This window comes from Sycon ciliatum, chromosome 3 (genome assembly GCF_964019385.1).
Source record: "Sycon ciliatum chromosome 3, ocSycCili1.1, whole genome shotgun sequence".
In the NCBI taxonomy this organism is placed as follows: Eukaryota; Metazoa; Porifera; class Calcarea; order Leucosolenida; family Sycettidae; genus Sycon; species Sycon ciliatum.
The window spans coordinates 19,091,046-19,104,054 of record NC_088645.1 but is presented as its reverse complement, the minus strand read 5'-3'; the positions used below and the strand labels follow the sequence as shown (position 1 = coordinate 19,104,054).

At 43.5% G+C, this 13,009-nt stretch overlaps 1 protein-coding gene across 1 annotated transcript; it reads right to left on the bottom strand.

Moving 5' to 3' along the window:
• Positions 1-5,018: 5,018 nt before the first annotated feature.
• LOC135812900 (uncharacterized) lies at positions 5,019-12,972 on the bottom strand. The gene is made up of 6 exons (XM_065326119.1): positions 12,462-12,972; positions 10,691-10,822; positions 9,555-9,686; positions 7,462-7,593; positions 6,797-6,928; positions 5,019-6,266 (listed from the first exon to the last, which is right to left on the bottom strand). Exons 1-6 carry the CDS (start codon positions 12,970-12,972, stop codon positions 5,986-5,988), a joined length of 1,320 nt encoding a protein of 439 aa, XP_065182191.1. The 3' UTR covers positions 5,019-5,985.
• Positions 12,973-13,009: the final 37 nt, after the last annotated feature.

Genomic DNA, 13,009 nt, shown 5'->3' with positions numbered 1-13,009 from the left:
CGAGCTCCAAGTTGAAGTATTTCTAACTCAGCTTGTCCTTAACGTTTTACGGTGAAGCCGATGTACATAATTATTATTATTTAAAAACGGCTTTCAATTTGTAATTGCGCTCGTATTTCCCGTCGAAGAAGGAATTTACTCAGCGAACTCGAAGTGTCGCTGTGACTTACTGAGAGCAACAACAAGCGCCGAGGTATATCCAAGATCACCAGCCTTCATCTTCATCTTGCAGACGTTCTTGCTGTCTTTTCAATCCACTGCACTCCACGGGATATTACGTTAGAACCCCGGCTGTCGCCTCTTTGTACCCTTACTGCCTTTTGAAACTATCTAAAGAAAAGAAACCCACATGCATGTATATCTGTTCTGTAGCCGAACAGAAATATTTGCATGATTGCAAGCCAAGGAACTTCTACCTCGTAGACCCTCTACTATCAGAGATTCTTTACGTTTGATCTGAACTGGACGACGTACATGTACATGTGCCGTTATTCTAGAATGGTAATCGTGCCGGGGACCGAAAAGATCCAGTAGATTATGCCCAACAGTATCTTGCCAGTTGTCCTTTGGGGCGGTGTCAATGTATGTCATTACCGGTAGCTGTGCACAATTATGGCAGAGTGGTACATGTTTCTAGTACAACCGTTTCGCGCTGTCTCAACTATGCCCATACAGCGAAAATCCGTTCCGTTAAATTGAGTTGCAGCGGATGTTTACACAGCGGTGTATAACAAGAAGGTCACGGAATCGATCGAACGGACGCATCATATTGGCGAGTACTGGGGTGAAGGATGTAACATGTGGTGCTATAAATTATAGCAGGACTTGCTGTAGAAATTGTGTCTTGCACACGCAGATCTGCGCAACTGAAATCAACGCAATCTTCTCATTACGTTCGTTTTACAAATCTTGAAAGCTGTGATATCTGGAGTGTGCAGACGTCAACATTTAACGACAAATACCGGCCCGTGAATCCTGTTGGCAGAGATGAATATTATTCCCGTAGCTATGCAGAAGACGTTACTTCAGTAACGTCTGGCGCTAGCCAGGGTCCACACAGCTTTAATTCCCGTAGCTATGCAGAAGACGTTACTTCAGTAACGTCTGGCGCTAGCCAGAGTCCACACAGCTTTAATTTGGTGTTTGTTTGTTTGTTTGTTTGTTTGTTTGTTTGTTTGTTTGTTTGTGTCACGCCTGGCGCTATCCTGTATCTGTCCCGTACCGTACCGTACCAACAAAGACAGCTGGCCACAATATTTTTGTTTGTTTGTGCCATCGGCATGCCTGGCGCTATCCCGTACCTGTCCCGTACCATCAAGTGTACGGTACCATCAAGAGAATGAGTATATATGCGAAGTGTATCGGGGAATGCATTCAGTGCAGTACCATTTTGTGTGGATTTGTGTGCGAGGCCGAGATCCCACTAGCAGGCTGGCTGGGTCGCCTGTCGAACAGCCCGGGAATCGCATGTAGGCCGATAACATAATAATTATAACGTGTATACAGTCATGTAGATGTATAGCAGGGAGTCATATTATGTAAACGACTCCCTGCTGTATGGGGAGATTTTCTGGAAAGAAATACGAAGTAGGGAGACGAGTAAATGCAATTAGAATGGATGTTAGTTGCCGTCAGTATAATAAGAAGAAGAAGACGAACGCCCGTGGTCGGCAGAGTCAGCGCCGGTCCCAGGAAACGGCAGGACAGACATCCCGTCGACTCCAGAACTCCCGTGATCGGCAGAGTCAGCGCCGGTCCCATAGCTATGCAGAAGACGTTACTTCAGTAACTCATTGAAACGTTTTTGCAATACAATGAAGTAGGTAATCAAAGGAAAAAAACGTTTCCATCAGTTCTAACAACATGCACGATGAGCTAGGCAACAAAGCATAGCGCAGGGCCCTGAGCTTCCAAGCTCTCTCGTTTGGTGTTTGTTTGTGTGTTTGTTTGTGTCACGCCTGGCGCTATCCGTATCTGACGGCAAAAAAGCATAGGATGTTATAAATTTTTCAATTCTCCTTTTTTTTCAGGCATATCCTGGGATTCGAACCCGCACTATCGCCCTACATGCATTCCCCCATACACTTCGCATTCATACCCATTCTTCCAAGTTGCGTTACGTTATTATCTTGCGTTTGAAAGCCCTATTTGAATATTGCGGGAAGCTGTATGTGGCCAGCTGTGTTTGATGGTACGGTACGGTACGGGAGACGGTGTCGTATTACCCTCGATCGTACCTGTCCCGTCCCTATCCCCTACCGTACCGTGCCATCAAAGACGGCTGGCCACAATGCATATAACTCAAATAGGGCTTTCAAATGCAAGATCACAATGTGAAACAACTTGGAAGATTTAGTATGTATGCGAAGTGCATCGGGGGATGAATGCAGGGCGCGCGATAGTGCGGGTTCGAATCCCAGGTTATGTCTAAAAAAAAGGATTTTTTTAAAGAATTTATAACATCCCTAGGCTTTTTTTTTGTATAGGTCATCAAGGCAAAAAAGCATAGCGTAGGGCCCTGAGCTTCCAAGCTCTCTCGTTTGGTTAGTGTACCACTCATGCCAAATGAACATGAAGGTTTGAATCCCAAGTACTGTCCGTGGATGTTTCACAATAATTTAGCCCATAGCGGATCATGCTAAGCATTTTAGAAGATTCTGCTGCAAAAGCAGTGAAATTGTCTGAACTATTCAAACTCTCTGGCAGACACTTCCTTGAATTCTCCTCCATTCATTTCTTTGGCAACAAACCAAATATGCATGAAAATACCTGAAAGACACATTATTCTGCCAAATATTTTGCCAGCATGATCAGTGGCCCCAAGGGCTACTATCAAGAGTGCATAAACAAGAGTATGCAACTGTGGGTATGGGTCAGTGGGCGGCGCGCTGCCTTCATTACGTAGCTTGCCTTCATCACGCTCCGAAAGCATGAACTCAAACCCACTATTGTTGGTACAAGTCCATCCGTTTTAGCTCGATTCTTTCCAGTACCTACGCGATCTCCAAATTCTGGCGCGTGAACTCCAGTTCCGCACGATAGATCATTTCAAACCAGAGGGAAAGTGCGGTGTTTGATTCGCTGCAGGGCGCTGACTGCAGCTTAATGATGTGATGAAGGCAGCGCGCCGCGCATCTGGCCCATAGAAAAGAGATCACAATTTCATACTCTTGATTATGGACTCTTGCTACTATGATTTAAAAAAACATCCGAGCGTGTACGGATGCACTGAAAAACAGGTTTCAAGTGAATTAAAAGTCAAGGTTATCCTAACTCCGGCTTGCTATGATGAGGCAAGTTCAAGCATTATCAGCCAATGAAACGTTTAGTTTCATCATAGAATTGATTTTCCTATTCCCGTTGTGCACTCCAGTTTATCATGAAAAATTAGATTTCTGGCTAATCCTAGTCAGTGGTCTGTGCCAAGGGATAGAAGGTGACAAGTTGGCAGTTGAAGTCTAAAATGTTACACTTTTACCCTGGGGATTAAACAATCTTGATTGTGTGGTCTGGACATGAAGTGTTGATTGCGCCAAAGGTAAAGCTCCAGTCACGTTGCATCAACGATCGCAGAACAAATGTTGATTGCCCCAAAATAAGTTTATTGTTTTTTGACGGCCAGTAGCCACGGCTGATTTAGTTTGATAGAGTTAACAAAACAATTTGTTCTGAAGCGTTTGGTGTAGTGGTGGACTAGCCACTGCTGATTGTCTAGGACATGGCGAAGGGGCCATCGTTCCTGCACAGGTAGGAGTTCCAGCGTAATTTAGCAGAGTAGAGTGAAAGAATTAGTCAGGATGAGAACCAACAAAAAGAAGACATGGTTGGTAGAGCCAGATCCGTTGAGACCAACTGATGGACATGCTATCAGGGCTGAAAAAATGTTTCCGTGACCTGCTGGCGTATAGTTGTATCAAACTCCGGATGTAGCTCGTGGTTCTATCAGCGCCTGTAAATTGGCTATTTGCAATCACGATGTTTTGCGTTCCTGCATCAGAAACCTTTCTTGGATGAGGCAAGGTTGTCATGGTAGTATTTTTGTCCATGGCTCGTTCGTCAGCACTGTGCCTTGACTCATTTGAAGTCCAAGGTATTTGGTAAGTGGTGTAAAATATCGTTTCGACTGGTGTTTGAAATCAAGGGTACTGCACAATTGAGAAGCAACGCCATTATACCTAGTATACATGACACAGTGAAACTCACAAAGTGTCACCTTTTCTGTTGTATACAAGCCAAAGTGGTGCATCTTGTTTTCAGCATCTATTACACTTACCGCACATTTCTATCAAAATGGGAAAGGTTGACTTGCTCATATGTTTTTTGTTATTTTCATATGATCATAATTATGCTCTCTTAGATTATGCAGGAATCAACCGAATCCTACATGTACAAGGTGATAGATGACATGAACCATATGTTTCAGCAGAGCTTATGTCCTTACTAATTTCTGGTCTTTCACATTGCCGTGAATAGAGCCTCCGACATAAGCTGTAGTGGAACATTAAGTCAAACGTTCGAGCACGTAAATTATGGTCTTGCAACGCGCAGGCTTATATCACGCACTCTTAAGTTGCCTATGCTCAGAACTGCCTTTGCCCCTTATGGCGCTTCCTTCCATTGTGCTAAGCTGTGGAATCATTTTCACCCTTTAGCTCGAGGTGTGGATAACTGGGCCCGTTTCAAGAAACTGTTACCCCAATGCCTTGCTTTTTCACTCTCGTACATATGACTTCCAGCTATGCAAAATTTACGGAAAACTTGGGCGCCCCTCTTCTGTTGCCTCAACCATTGGTTCTTTCGCCGACACCAAACACCTATCCAATAATCTTTTAATTATTCTTATGTTTTTACATCTTTCCCTCGAGCGGGTCTACTGTTATTAGGCAATGTCCTGTTATAGTCTCCACTATAAATAAAAATTAATGCAATCCAATCCAAGTTCATTGACGAATTCCAATGCCATACGCTGAACATACATATCATACTTTGATGTCAATAGCATCGTGTGTGTATGTTAAGCCAAGATCACGTGAGATGGAGCACAATTGAACAAGACAGAAGGGTCATTGAAAGCTACCAGTAAGCCCATGACAATGATTGGCGGCTGCGATGGTGACCACTAGCCGCGAGAGCACAATTACATTACTGTTCTTATTTGAAAGTGAAATTTTCATAGAATAAAAAGAAAAGGGGAATATATAAAATTTAAAGGATAGGGAAAGTGTTGTAGAAAGATTTAAACACCGTGTCAAAAATCCTTTCGCGCTAGGCAGAAAGCAAACAGGTCATAGATAAACCCATTGAACCGAAAAGAACACAGGTCTGAAAAAAGCACACAAACAGGAGGCACCAGGAAAAGAGTAGCAGCTACAATTACCAAAATATACCGACTGCCTGCTCACCGAATAGGAAAGCATTATGCCCGCTGAAACAAGAGAAAAAGTTGCAAAAAACCAAGAGATCGCAAATGAAAAATTACATGACATGTAATGTATTTTTTTGGAATTTTTAATACATTTTATTAATTAATTTCATCAATCACATCAAAGAATACAACTGGTGCATGAAACTGAAATTTTGCATGGCCAAAAGCGGTTGGATGCCCCAACTGAAAACTGGTGCAAATGTGTAGCGACATTTGTTCGCAAAGCGATGGTGATGGCAATAAGACGTGTGATAACCTACATATGATCGAAAAGTGTATAGCCGGATTTAGCCAATATAATTTTGTGCATGGAGAACTTCTGGAATGGCATAGACCAAATTGATGAAATATCATAAATTTAATAATGGAGAATGGAATCGCACGCAAAAGATGCAGAAGGACTGGGAAGAAGGAAGAAGAGAATAGCACACGACAGACTAGCTCATAACGAAGTAGGAGAAGGTGATTATGGATTTGGCGAGCGTATAGCTAAACGTCACTGTGCCTGACTGGGAAAATCTGAAGAACTCGAACTGCATGTTCGCACCATGGAGTGCGTCCTATTGTACAGTGGAATACACTGCTGTGTCTTGTTGAACTGCAGACTGTGGTGTGTCGTATGCGTCATTGATAGTGAGTGGTTTGGTGTTACTCCCGGCTGTGTCCTTCATAATCTGCAAAGCATCATTTCGAGTGGTGCTTTGGGCTAACAGCAATTTCACTCTTCTGTATTGAACCAGCAGGACTGTAATTATCAGCACAAAGACGATCACCACTAGGCTGATAGAGATGGCGAAGGTCACAATAGAGACGCAATCACTGCTGGTTAACGCGTATGTAGCTTGAGTTTATTCAGTTAATTCGGTGATATCAGTGTCCATAGCAGAAACAAAGACAAACAAAGAAACACCAGAGACGAAACCTGGTGGCTTGCCCCGCATGCACGTTTCTTAAAGTACATACTATCGGCAGTGTGTCTACAGATGTGCCAATATAATCCTGCTTAATATTTTTATAACACAGTTCAAAATCTTTGCCTGACATGTTGATCACAAAGCACACTTGAAATGAACGTTATTGCCCGGCACTTATAGTCTACTTGAGTACAATCATGTAGCTCCGCCAAATTGAGGTTCGCAGGACAGGAACCAATTTTACTCCATATTGTCTCTATGAAAGTAAAATAGAATTCTGTATGTGTTGAATAGAGTGAGTAACGCACTCTGTAAACACGTCAGAAGCAAAATCCACATGTCATGAAAAATCCTAAACGTTCAACAGGACATCTCACTACCGGTATATTCATTGCGTTATAATTATCTGTATAATCTCCTCAATTTTATAGCCATTTCAACTTCAGAAATCACTCACCATCACATGCTGAACCAGCATATCCGGAAAGACAGGAACAAATGTAGGATCCGTTCAGATTCAGACATTGCCTGTTTTTATAATTGATCATGTTGTTGCAACTGTGCGTGCCTCTTGTACACTCGTCAATGTCTAAACACCCATTGAATAGATATACATTATCACACAAAACATATTTGCAGACAAACGAAGGCACACATTATACAGTGACACATGCACGCAAACATACATTCATATAAAATGGATATGCACAGGCAAAACACCAATCAAGTAGCAGCGAAGATGAAAATCCAATATCATCTACCTCTCGTTTCTGTCCTCAATGAAAATGGAAGTATTAAGTTTGAACAGCAAACCAGGAGCCAAGTTCACTCCCATTCGTAAAACAAAATTCGTACTATGAAGGACAAAAAGAAGGAGGCCAAAACGGTACGAGTGATGATAAACTGGTCACCAAACCTAACCAGATCATCTACAGTTGGCGAGTGCGACAAAATGGGACAAAAATGAATAGGAGTACTGTCCCTAAGTTAGCCATAACTCATACCATTTTCCTTCTTCCCTTTATTATACATAATAAATTTCGCTCGCTATCCGAGTCCAACTTGGAAGAACTGTTTTAGTTATGCGTGTGATCGAACAGTTCAATTATATAAATCACTCACCATCACATGCTGAACCAGCATATCCAGGAAGACAAGGACAGATGAAGGATCCTTTCTGATTCAGACATTGTCTGTTTTCATAATTAATCATGGTGTTGCAATTATGTGTGCCTCTTGTACACTCGTCAATGTCTCCATATCCATGAGTAGATCCAAATTGTTGAAAAATATATTCCAGTGCGTGTCCATCCACATGCAAAAACAGTAGGTTCATACAATGTCATACAAACACATACACCCACCCACACCCACACCCACACCCACACCCACACCCACACACGCACGCACCCACACTTATTAGGTATTCACTTCACTAATAATTGTTATTCTTTCTCATTTACTTGTAATGGTTTCGTAGCCGAGCAACTTCTGTGGGTACATATTTATATATTTTTGTAATTCTGAAACTAATTTTGGTGCATCCATCGAAGTATGACGCGCATGACCTTGAGTTCAGCTCAAAGGGCCCCACGGTGACACTCGTTTCTAAGACACTACAGAGAATGAAGATAAGGACCCGGTCCCACATGCAGTGGCGGATCCGCTGGTGCGACAAGGTTTTGCGGGAGTGGTGTCGCAAATCTCCTGCGACAAAATGCTCGCGTGGTCTCACATGCTCACGCGTGCACAGCGAACGAAGCGAGCGAGCCTCTCTGACTTCCGAAAAATTCAGTGCAGCTCTCCTGCATGCAACTCAAGCATGCTTTCACTCCGAAGTACGCGTGCACGTACTGTACTGATGCTGATGGTGTACAGTACTGTGTCTGTGGACAGAACTGTTTCGTCCTTTGTGGACACATCAACGCAGCACTGATGTACTGTTTATGTAGATACTAGGTGTTGGACAGATCGTTGTTTTGGTTGAGTATCATGCATTAGCTACATGTCGTGGGTTCTGTATTGTTGACTTTGAGTCTTTGTTCTGTATAATCTGAAAGAATGGATTTTCCGTTGGGTAGAGGTCGATTGGCGAGACGTTGTCGACAGGCAATGGAGACCGCAGCGACATTTTGTTGCTGAATACTAGTACGAACTTGTTGAGCAGCACGTCGACGATACCTGCTACAGATACTAGCATTGCTCTTGCCAGACCTACATATCAGTGGTCCCCCTGCTTGGTTTTACATGATGGCCATGCTTGGCTGCTCACGGGTCCTGGATTTGGTCTTTGGCCGACGCCGCAGCCGTCGGTTTCAGCTTCTCGGCTATCTACCTATCGCTCCGTATCTCTCTTCATCCCTTGGCCAAACGAGTCTTGACTTCAACATACATGTACAACTGACGCCGTAGCTGCTCTGACTAAAGTCAAACTGTCCACTTCATGATCGAAAATAAAATCGAACAACAAAAATCGCTCACTATGTCGGAGTGTCGCAGGAGCGGATCTTCCGCAGGAGAGTATACGCTCCAAAAATTTGGAGTAGCGGACTTGAACTTTCCGCCACGGCGGAAGTTCCGCTGCTCGCAGTTTCCTTGGTGATACACGCTGTTGCGACACCGCTGCAGCGGATCCGCAATTCTCAAGTGCATGTGGGACCGGGCCCTAATGTGGATTGTGTCGAATACAAAATCTGCACATACACAGCACATGCAGCATGCATAGTGTTTTTGGACATTATAATGCAAATGCACAGCAAAGTCCCAATAAAGCAGTAAGCAACCAAGTTAGAAATTAAAGTTCACTCACTGCTTGTTGATGTTGTTGGTATACGTAGGATTATGCAGTTTTAAAAGCGCCCATGACAGAAGTCATGTTCACTACGTCTTTACATGATCTACTTACTGCGTATGTTAGACATTACGTTATTAATGTGAATATGACCAGAGGATTAGAAGCAGAAATCGACGGTGAAAGGTTGTGCGTTGACATTCACCACCGTCATCGCCCTCTGTGGCCGACCAAATACATACACGCACTTGCCCACAGCAGTAACAAGAGGTTCCCTCGAACAGTGAATTTTTCCTCTGGTTGCTGTTGTGGACAAGTCAGTGTATGTATCCGGTGGGCCATAGAGCGACCTGGTGATGATGAATGTCAACGCAGAATGTGTATAAGAATTTGATAAGACATTATAACTTCGGAAATCGCTCACCATCACATTCTGAACCATCATATCCAGGAAGACAGGGACACATGTAGGAACCGTTCACATTCAGACATTGTCTGTTGTCATAATTGATCACGTTGCTGCAGTTGTGGGTGCCGCTTGTGCACTCGTCAATATCTGAATGATCATGAACCGATTATAATTTTTGCGCGCCCATACCGGTACACATGTATCCACGACAGGATAAAAAGCACATAATGCGTACTCAAATCCAGGCACATACATACACAAATCAAGGCACATACAAACACACTCACTCACCACACACACCCACACACACACACATACACACATACACACATACACACACACACACATACAAACACACACGATATAGGGCTCTACACATCGAGCAGCTGCATCCACACGATACAGGACCCACTATCAGAGAGCTACGATGCGGTTAGATCACACCTCTCGGAACTGGTAAAACCTACTGAACCCCGACAAAACGCAACTATTAATCGTCCACCGGAAGACAACCCCAGTGCCACCTACCTTCACTGTCATCTGTGGTAACTTCCCAGTATCCCCTTCCCAGTGTGTCCGTTACCTTGGAGTGCTAGTCGACCAGCACCTTGCCTTCAAAGAGCCTTCAAAAAGCATGTCTGGAAAGTTGTTGCTGACGTCAATCGTAAGCAGGGCGTATTCCGCAGAATACGACATCACATCACCACCCAGGCACAACGTTCCTTTTACCTAAGCATTATCCAATCCACCATGGAGTACGCCAGCAACTGCTACGTTCACACGATATCAGCAACCCTATACAACACACTCATTCGATGCTTCAAGCGTAGCCTCATGATACCATTTTGGTTACCCACCACGCCACCCTACAGTCACCATTTGTCACCGCCACAAAATCATTCCAGTCGCCATCCGTTATAACCTAAAAATATTTCGCCTTGTCTATAAATGTGTGCATGGCCGCCGCAGCCCTCTACTTGCGGAGTCTTTTGTACAGAGATCAAATAGCAACCATACCAATGCCTTGACCTGGGGACAGTCCGCCCTGGATTTAGCTTGCCTAGTGCTTCGTCACGGTGCAGTTTCTACAGTGTATGCTTTGCCCTACCTGGCTACTGACAGATGGATTTCGCTTCCAGCAGCATGCTTACCTCTGCATGTAGTACCTGCGTATCCATCCAAACATGGACAGTCGTATGACCCTACTGTGTTGACACACTTCCTGCTCCCTGGATTAGGCAATTTATGGCAGATATTTGTTACGTCGATACATTCGTTGATATCTGCAAGACCAGTTAAGCAATTGACATCCTGATCGGGAACGTAATTGAAGATAATTCTATTAATAGTAGAGGTAAGAGAGTTGATATTCGATATTTGAAGGTAGCTGGAAACTTGATCAGATTTTCGATTTGGCCAGAAATGGTTTGGATGTTAAGTATGCAGTGTCTTTAATGTGCCATGTAGTGATTCAAGGTTTGGCTTATTTTGCAAATCAAGTCTACCAAGTGTAAGATTCCGAAAGTGAGAGTGCAAAAAGTAAAAAAAAAAGTAAATTATCGTATCCGTTCCCGAAGGGAACTCACGACGGCCGTTAAAACCCGATAAACAGTGAGAGTGCAAGATACTGGTGAAACCAAGAAAAGTTACTTTTTCACCACAACAGGTTATATGATTTCCCTTCCAGCTAGCTACCTTGAGCGCTAGGGTCGTTGAACTTTCAATTGACCTTTACTGCGATTTATATCGCACTAATGTAGTTAGTGTGTGTTAGCATCCACTGATCACACTGACATGTTTGCATTTGCCACGCGAAACTGCGTCAGTGCTTTGCGCACTATACTCACACTTCCAGCGCGTATATTTGGGCGCGCTTACTCTGCCGTCGCACAACTGCTTTCTTTGAACTTTTGCGCTCACGCTGCCAGGGCATGGATTTTGGCGCGCTTAGCCTGAAGTCGCACAACTGTTTCCTTTGAACTGTCTCTTTCTTTCTTGCCATTAACTTCAATTCCAAGTCAAATAGGTGGTGACTTTTAGCTTGTGCCGGCATCAAATTGTCACCCTCCAGCCCATCTTATCCTCTTGCTAATGGTACTAAGGCACATTAAGCTAAATCGTCCCTAACTGGTCATTTGCTTCGCTAGTTGCTGGTCATCACGAGCCAGTTGCGGCTCTTCATGAGTCAGTTGTTTCCAATTGCATTGGCTTAGATTTACAACCCCACTGTGGCACAATGAGGGCTTATTACGGCTCTTGGCGAGCCAATTGCTGCCAGTGGCCTGGCATTGCTTCAGAAGTCTTTGAGCTTTGGCATTAAAAGACCAGTCACTCGAAGCAGCACACTATCTCGAAAGCAATTCCTTTGTTGTCTTGCGCTGTGCATGCGTGTTTGAAAGATATTGTGCTAACGGGCGTAAATTATAGTCAGTAAGGGCGCTAGCAATTGCATGTGTTTTTTTTACTTGCTTTCATATAGGATGCACAAGCAGTGGCACTTGTTACTTCGGCTGTATTGGCTACTTATTGAAGATATATTTTCTAGCAGCACTTATCTGCCCCCGCGAGTTGTGTTTCCAGGAAGCCGGCTCACTATAAATCGGTAAAAAAAGATTCATTCTCAGTTTACGCCGAGGATAAAAGTTCAAAGGTCCCTGTGCTCACGAGTTGTGGTATACCTGGCGCCTCTGAGCGCATTCACCACCTCGCTTGAGAAATAAGAAGTAAATCATTTTCTATTATCTAACAAAACAATGACATTCATTTGACCAAAGCCTTTATGCTTCACGTCGAAATTATACGTAATAATTGGTGCCAAGATTTCACCGAAGTACAGACACAATACAATGACCTTCCAATTTTGCCCTTTTGAGTTATGTTCAGTTATTTCGTGCAATACACTATACAATTGCATAACCCTACCCTGTGCAATGATCGCCAGTCCTTGATAATGAGTTTGCAAGACTCTGATTACTTGACAACCAACAATATGGGGAGAAACAGTTATCAGCAATCTCCTAGTTGAATTCTCCTTCATATACTCTCGCAGAATGCGGGAAGAAGCGCTAGTCAGGATTCCGTTTCCAGTATGCCAAGAGGGTGTCTGTAGATCAGGATATTGAAGTGTTTGAAGACTTCTATTATCGCGGCCATAATGCACTGATACGGAGCAAGATCCAAAGTAACCAAGCGAAATTGCCTTGAATACTACATCGCAAGGTGATGTAAACGTAAACGTCTTCTTGTAAAAGTTGCTACTACCAACGGACATAGAAACAGACTGGAGATCATTCTCGGGCAGGATCAGAATGCTTTCACCAGATGACTTTAAGATTCCATCTTCTGGCTGGCAGTTTCGCAATAAGCTGCCGTCTGATCCTGTAAGACAGAAACCTGCAGAAAAGGTGTTTGCAAAGGAACATGTCAGTGGCATTAATTGATGGTTATTCAAAATTCTAAAATTTCGTACT

Bases quoted from the DNA above. Each gene is read 5' to 3' on its own strand.
- LOC135812900 (XM_065326119.1), bottom strand. From the start codon at position 12,972: ATGCCACTGACATGTTCCTTTGCAAACACCTTTTCTGCAGGTTTCTGT. The intron at 7,594-9,554 runs GTGAGCGATTTC...ATGGATATGGAG, and splicing joins TGATGGTTCAGAATGTGATG to ACATTGACGAGTGTACAAGA. The intron at 6,267-6,796 runs GTGAGTGATTTC...AATAAACTCAAG, and splicing joins TGCTGGTTCAGCATGTGATG to CTACATACGCGTTAACCAGC.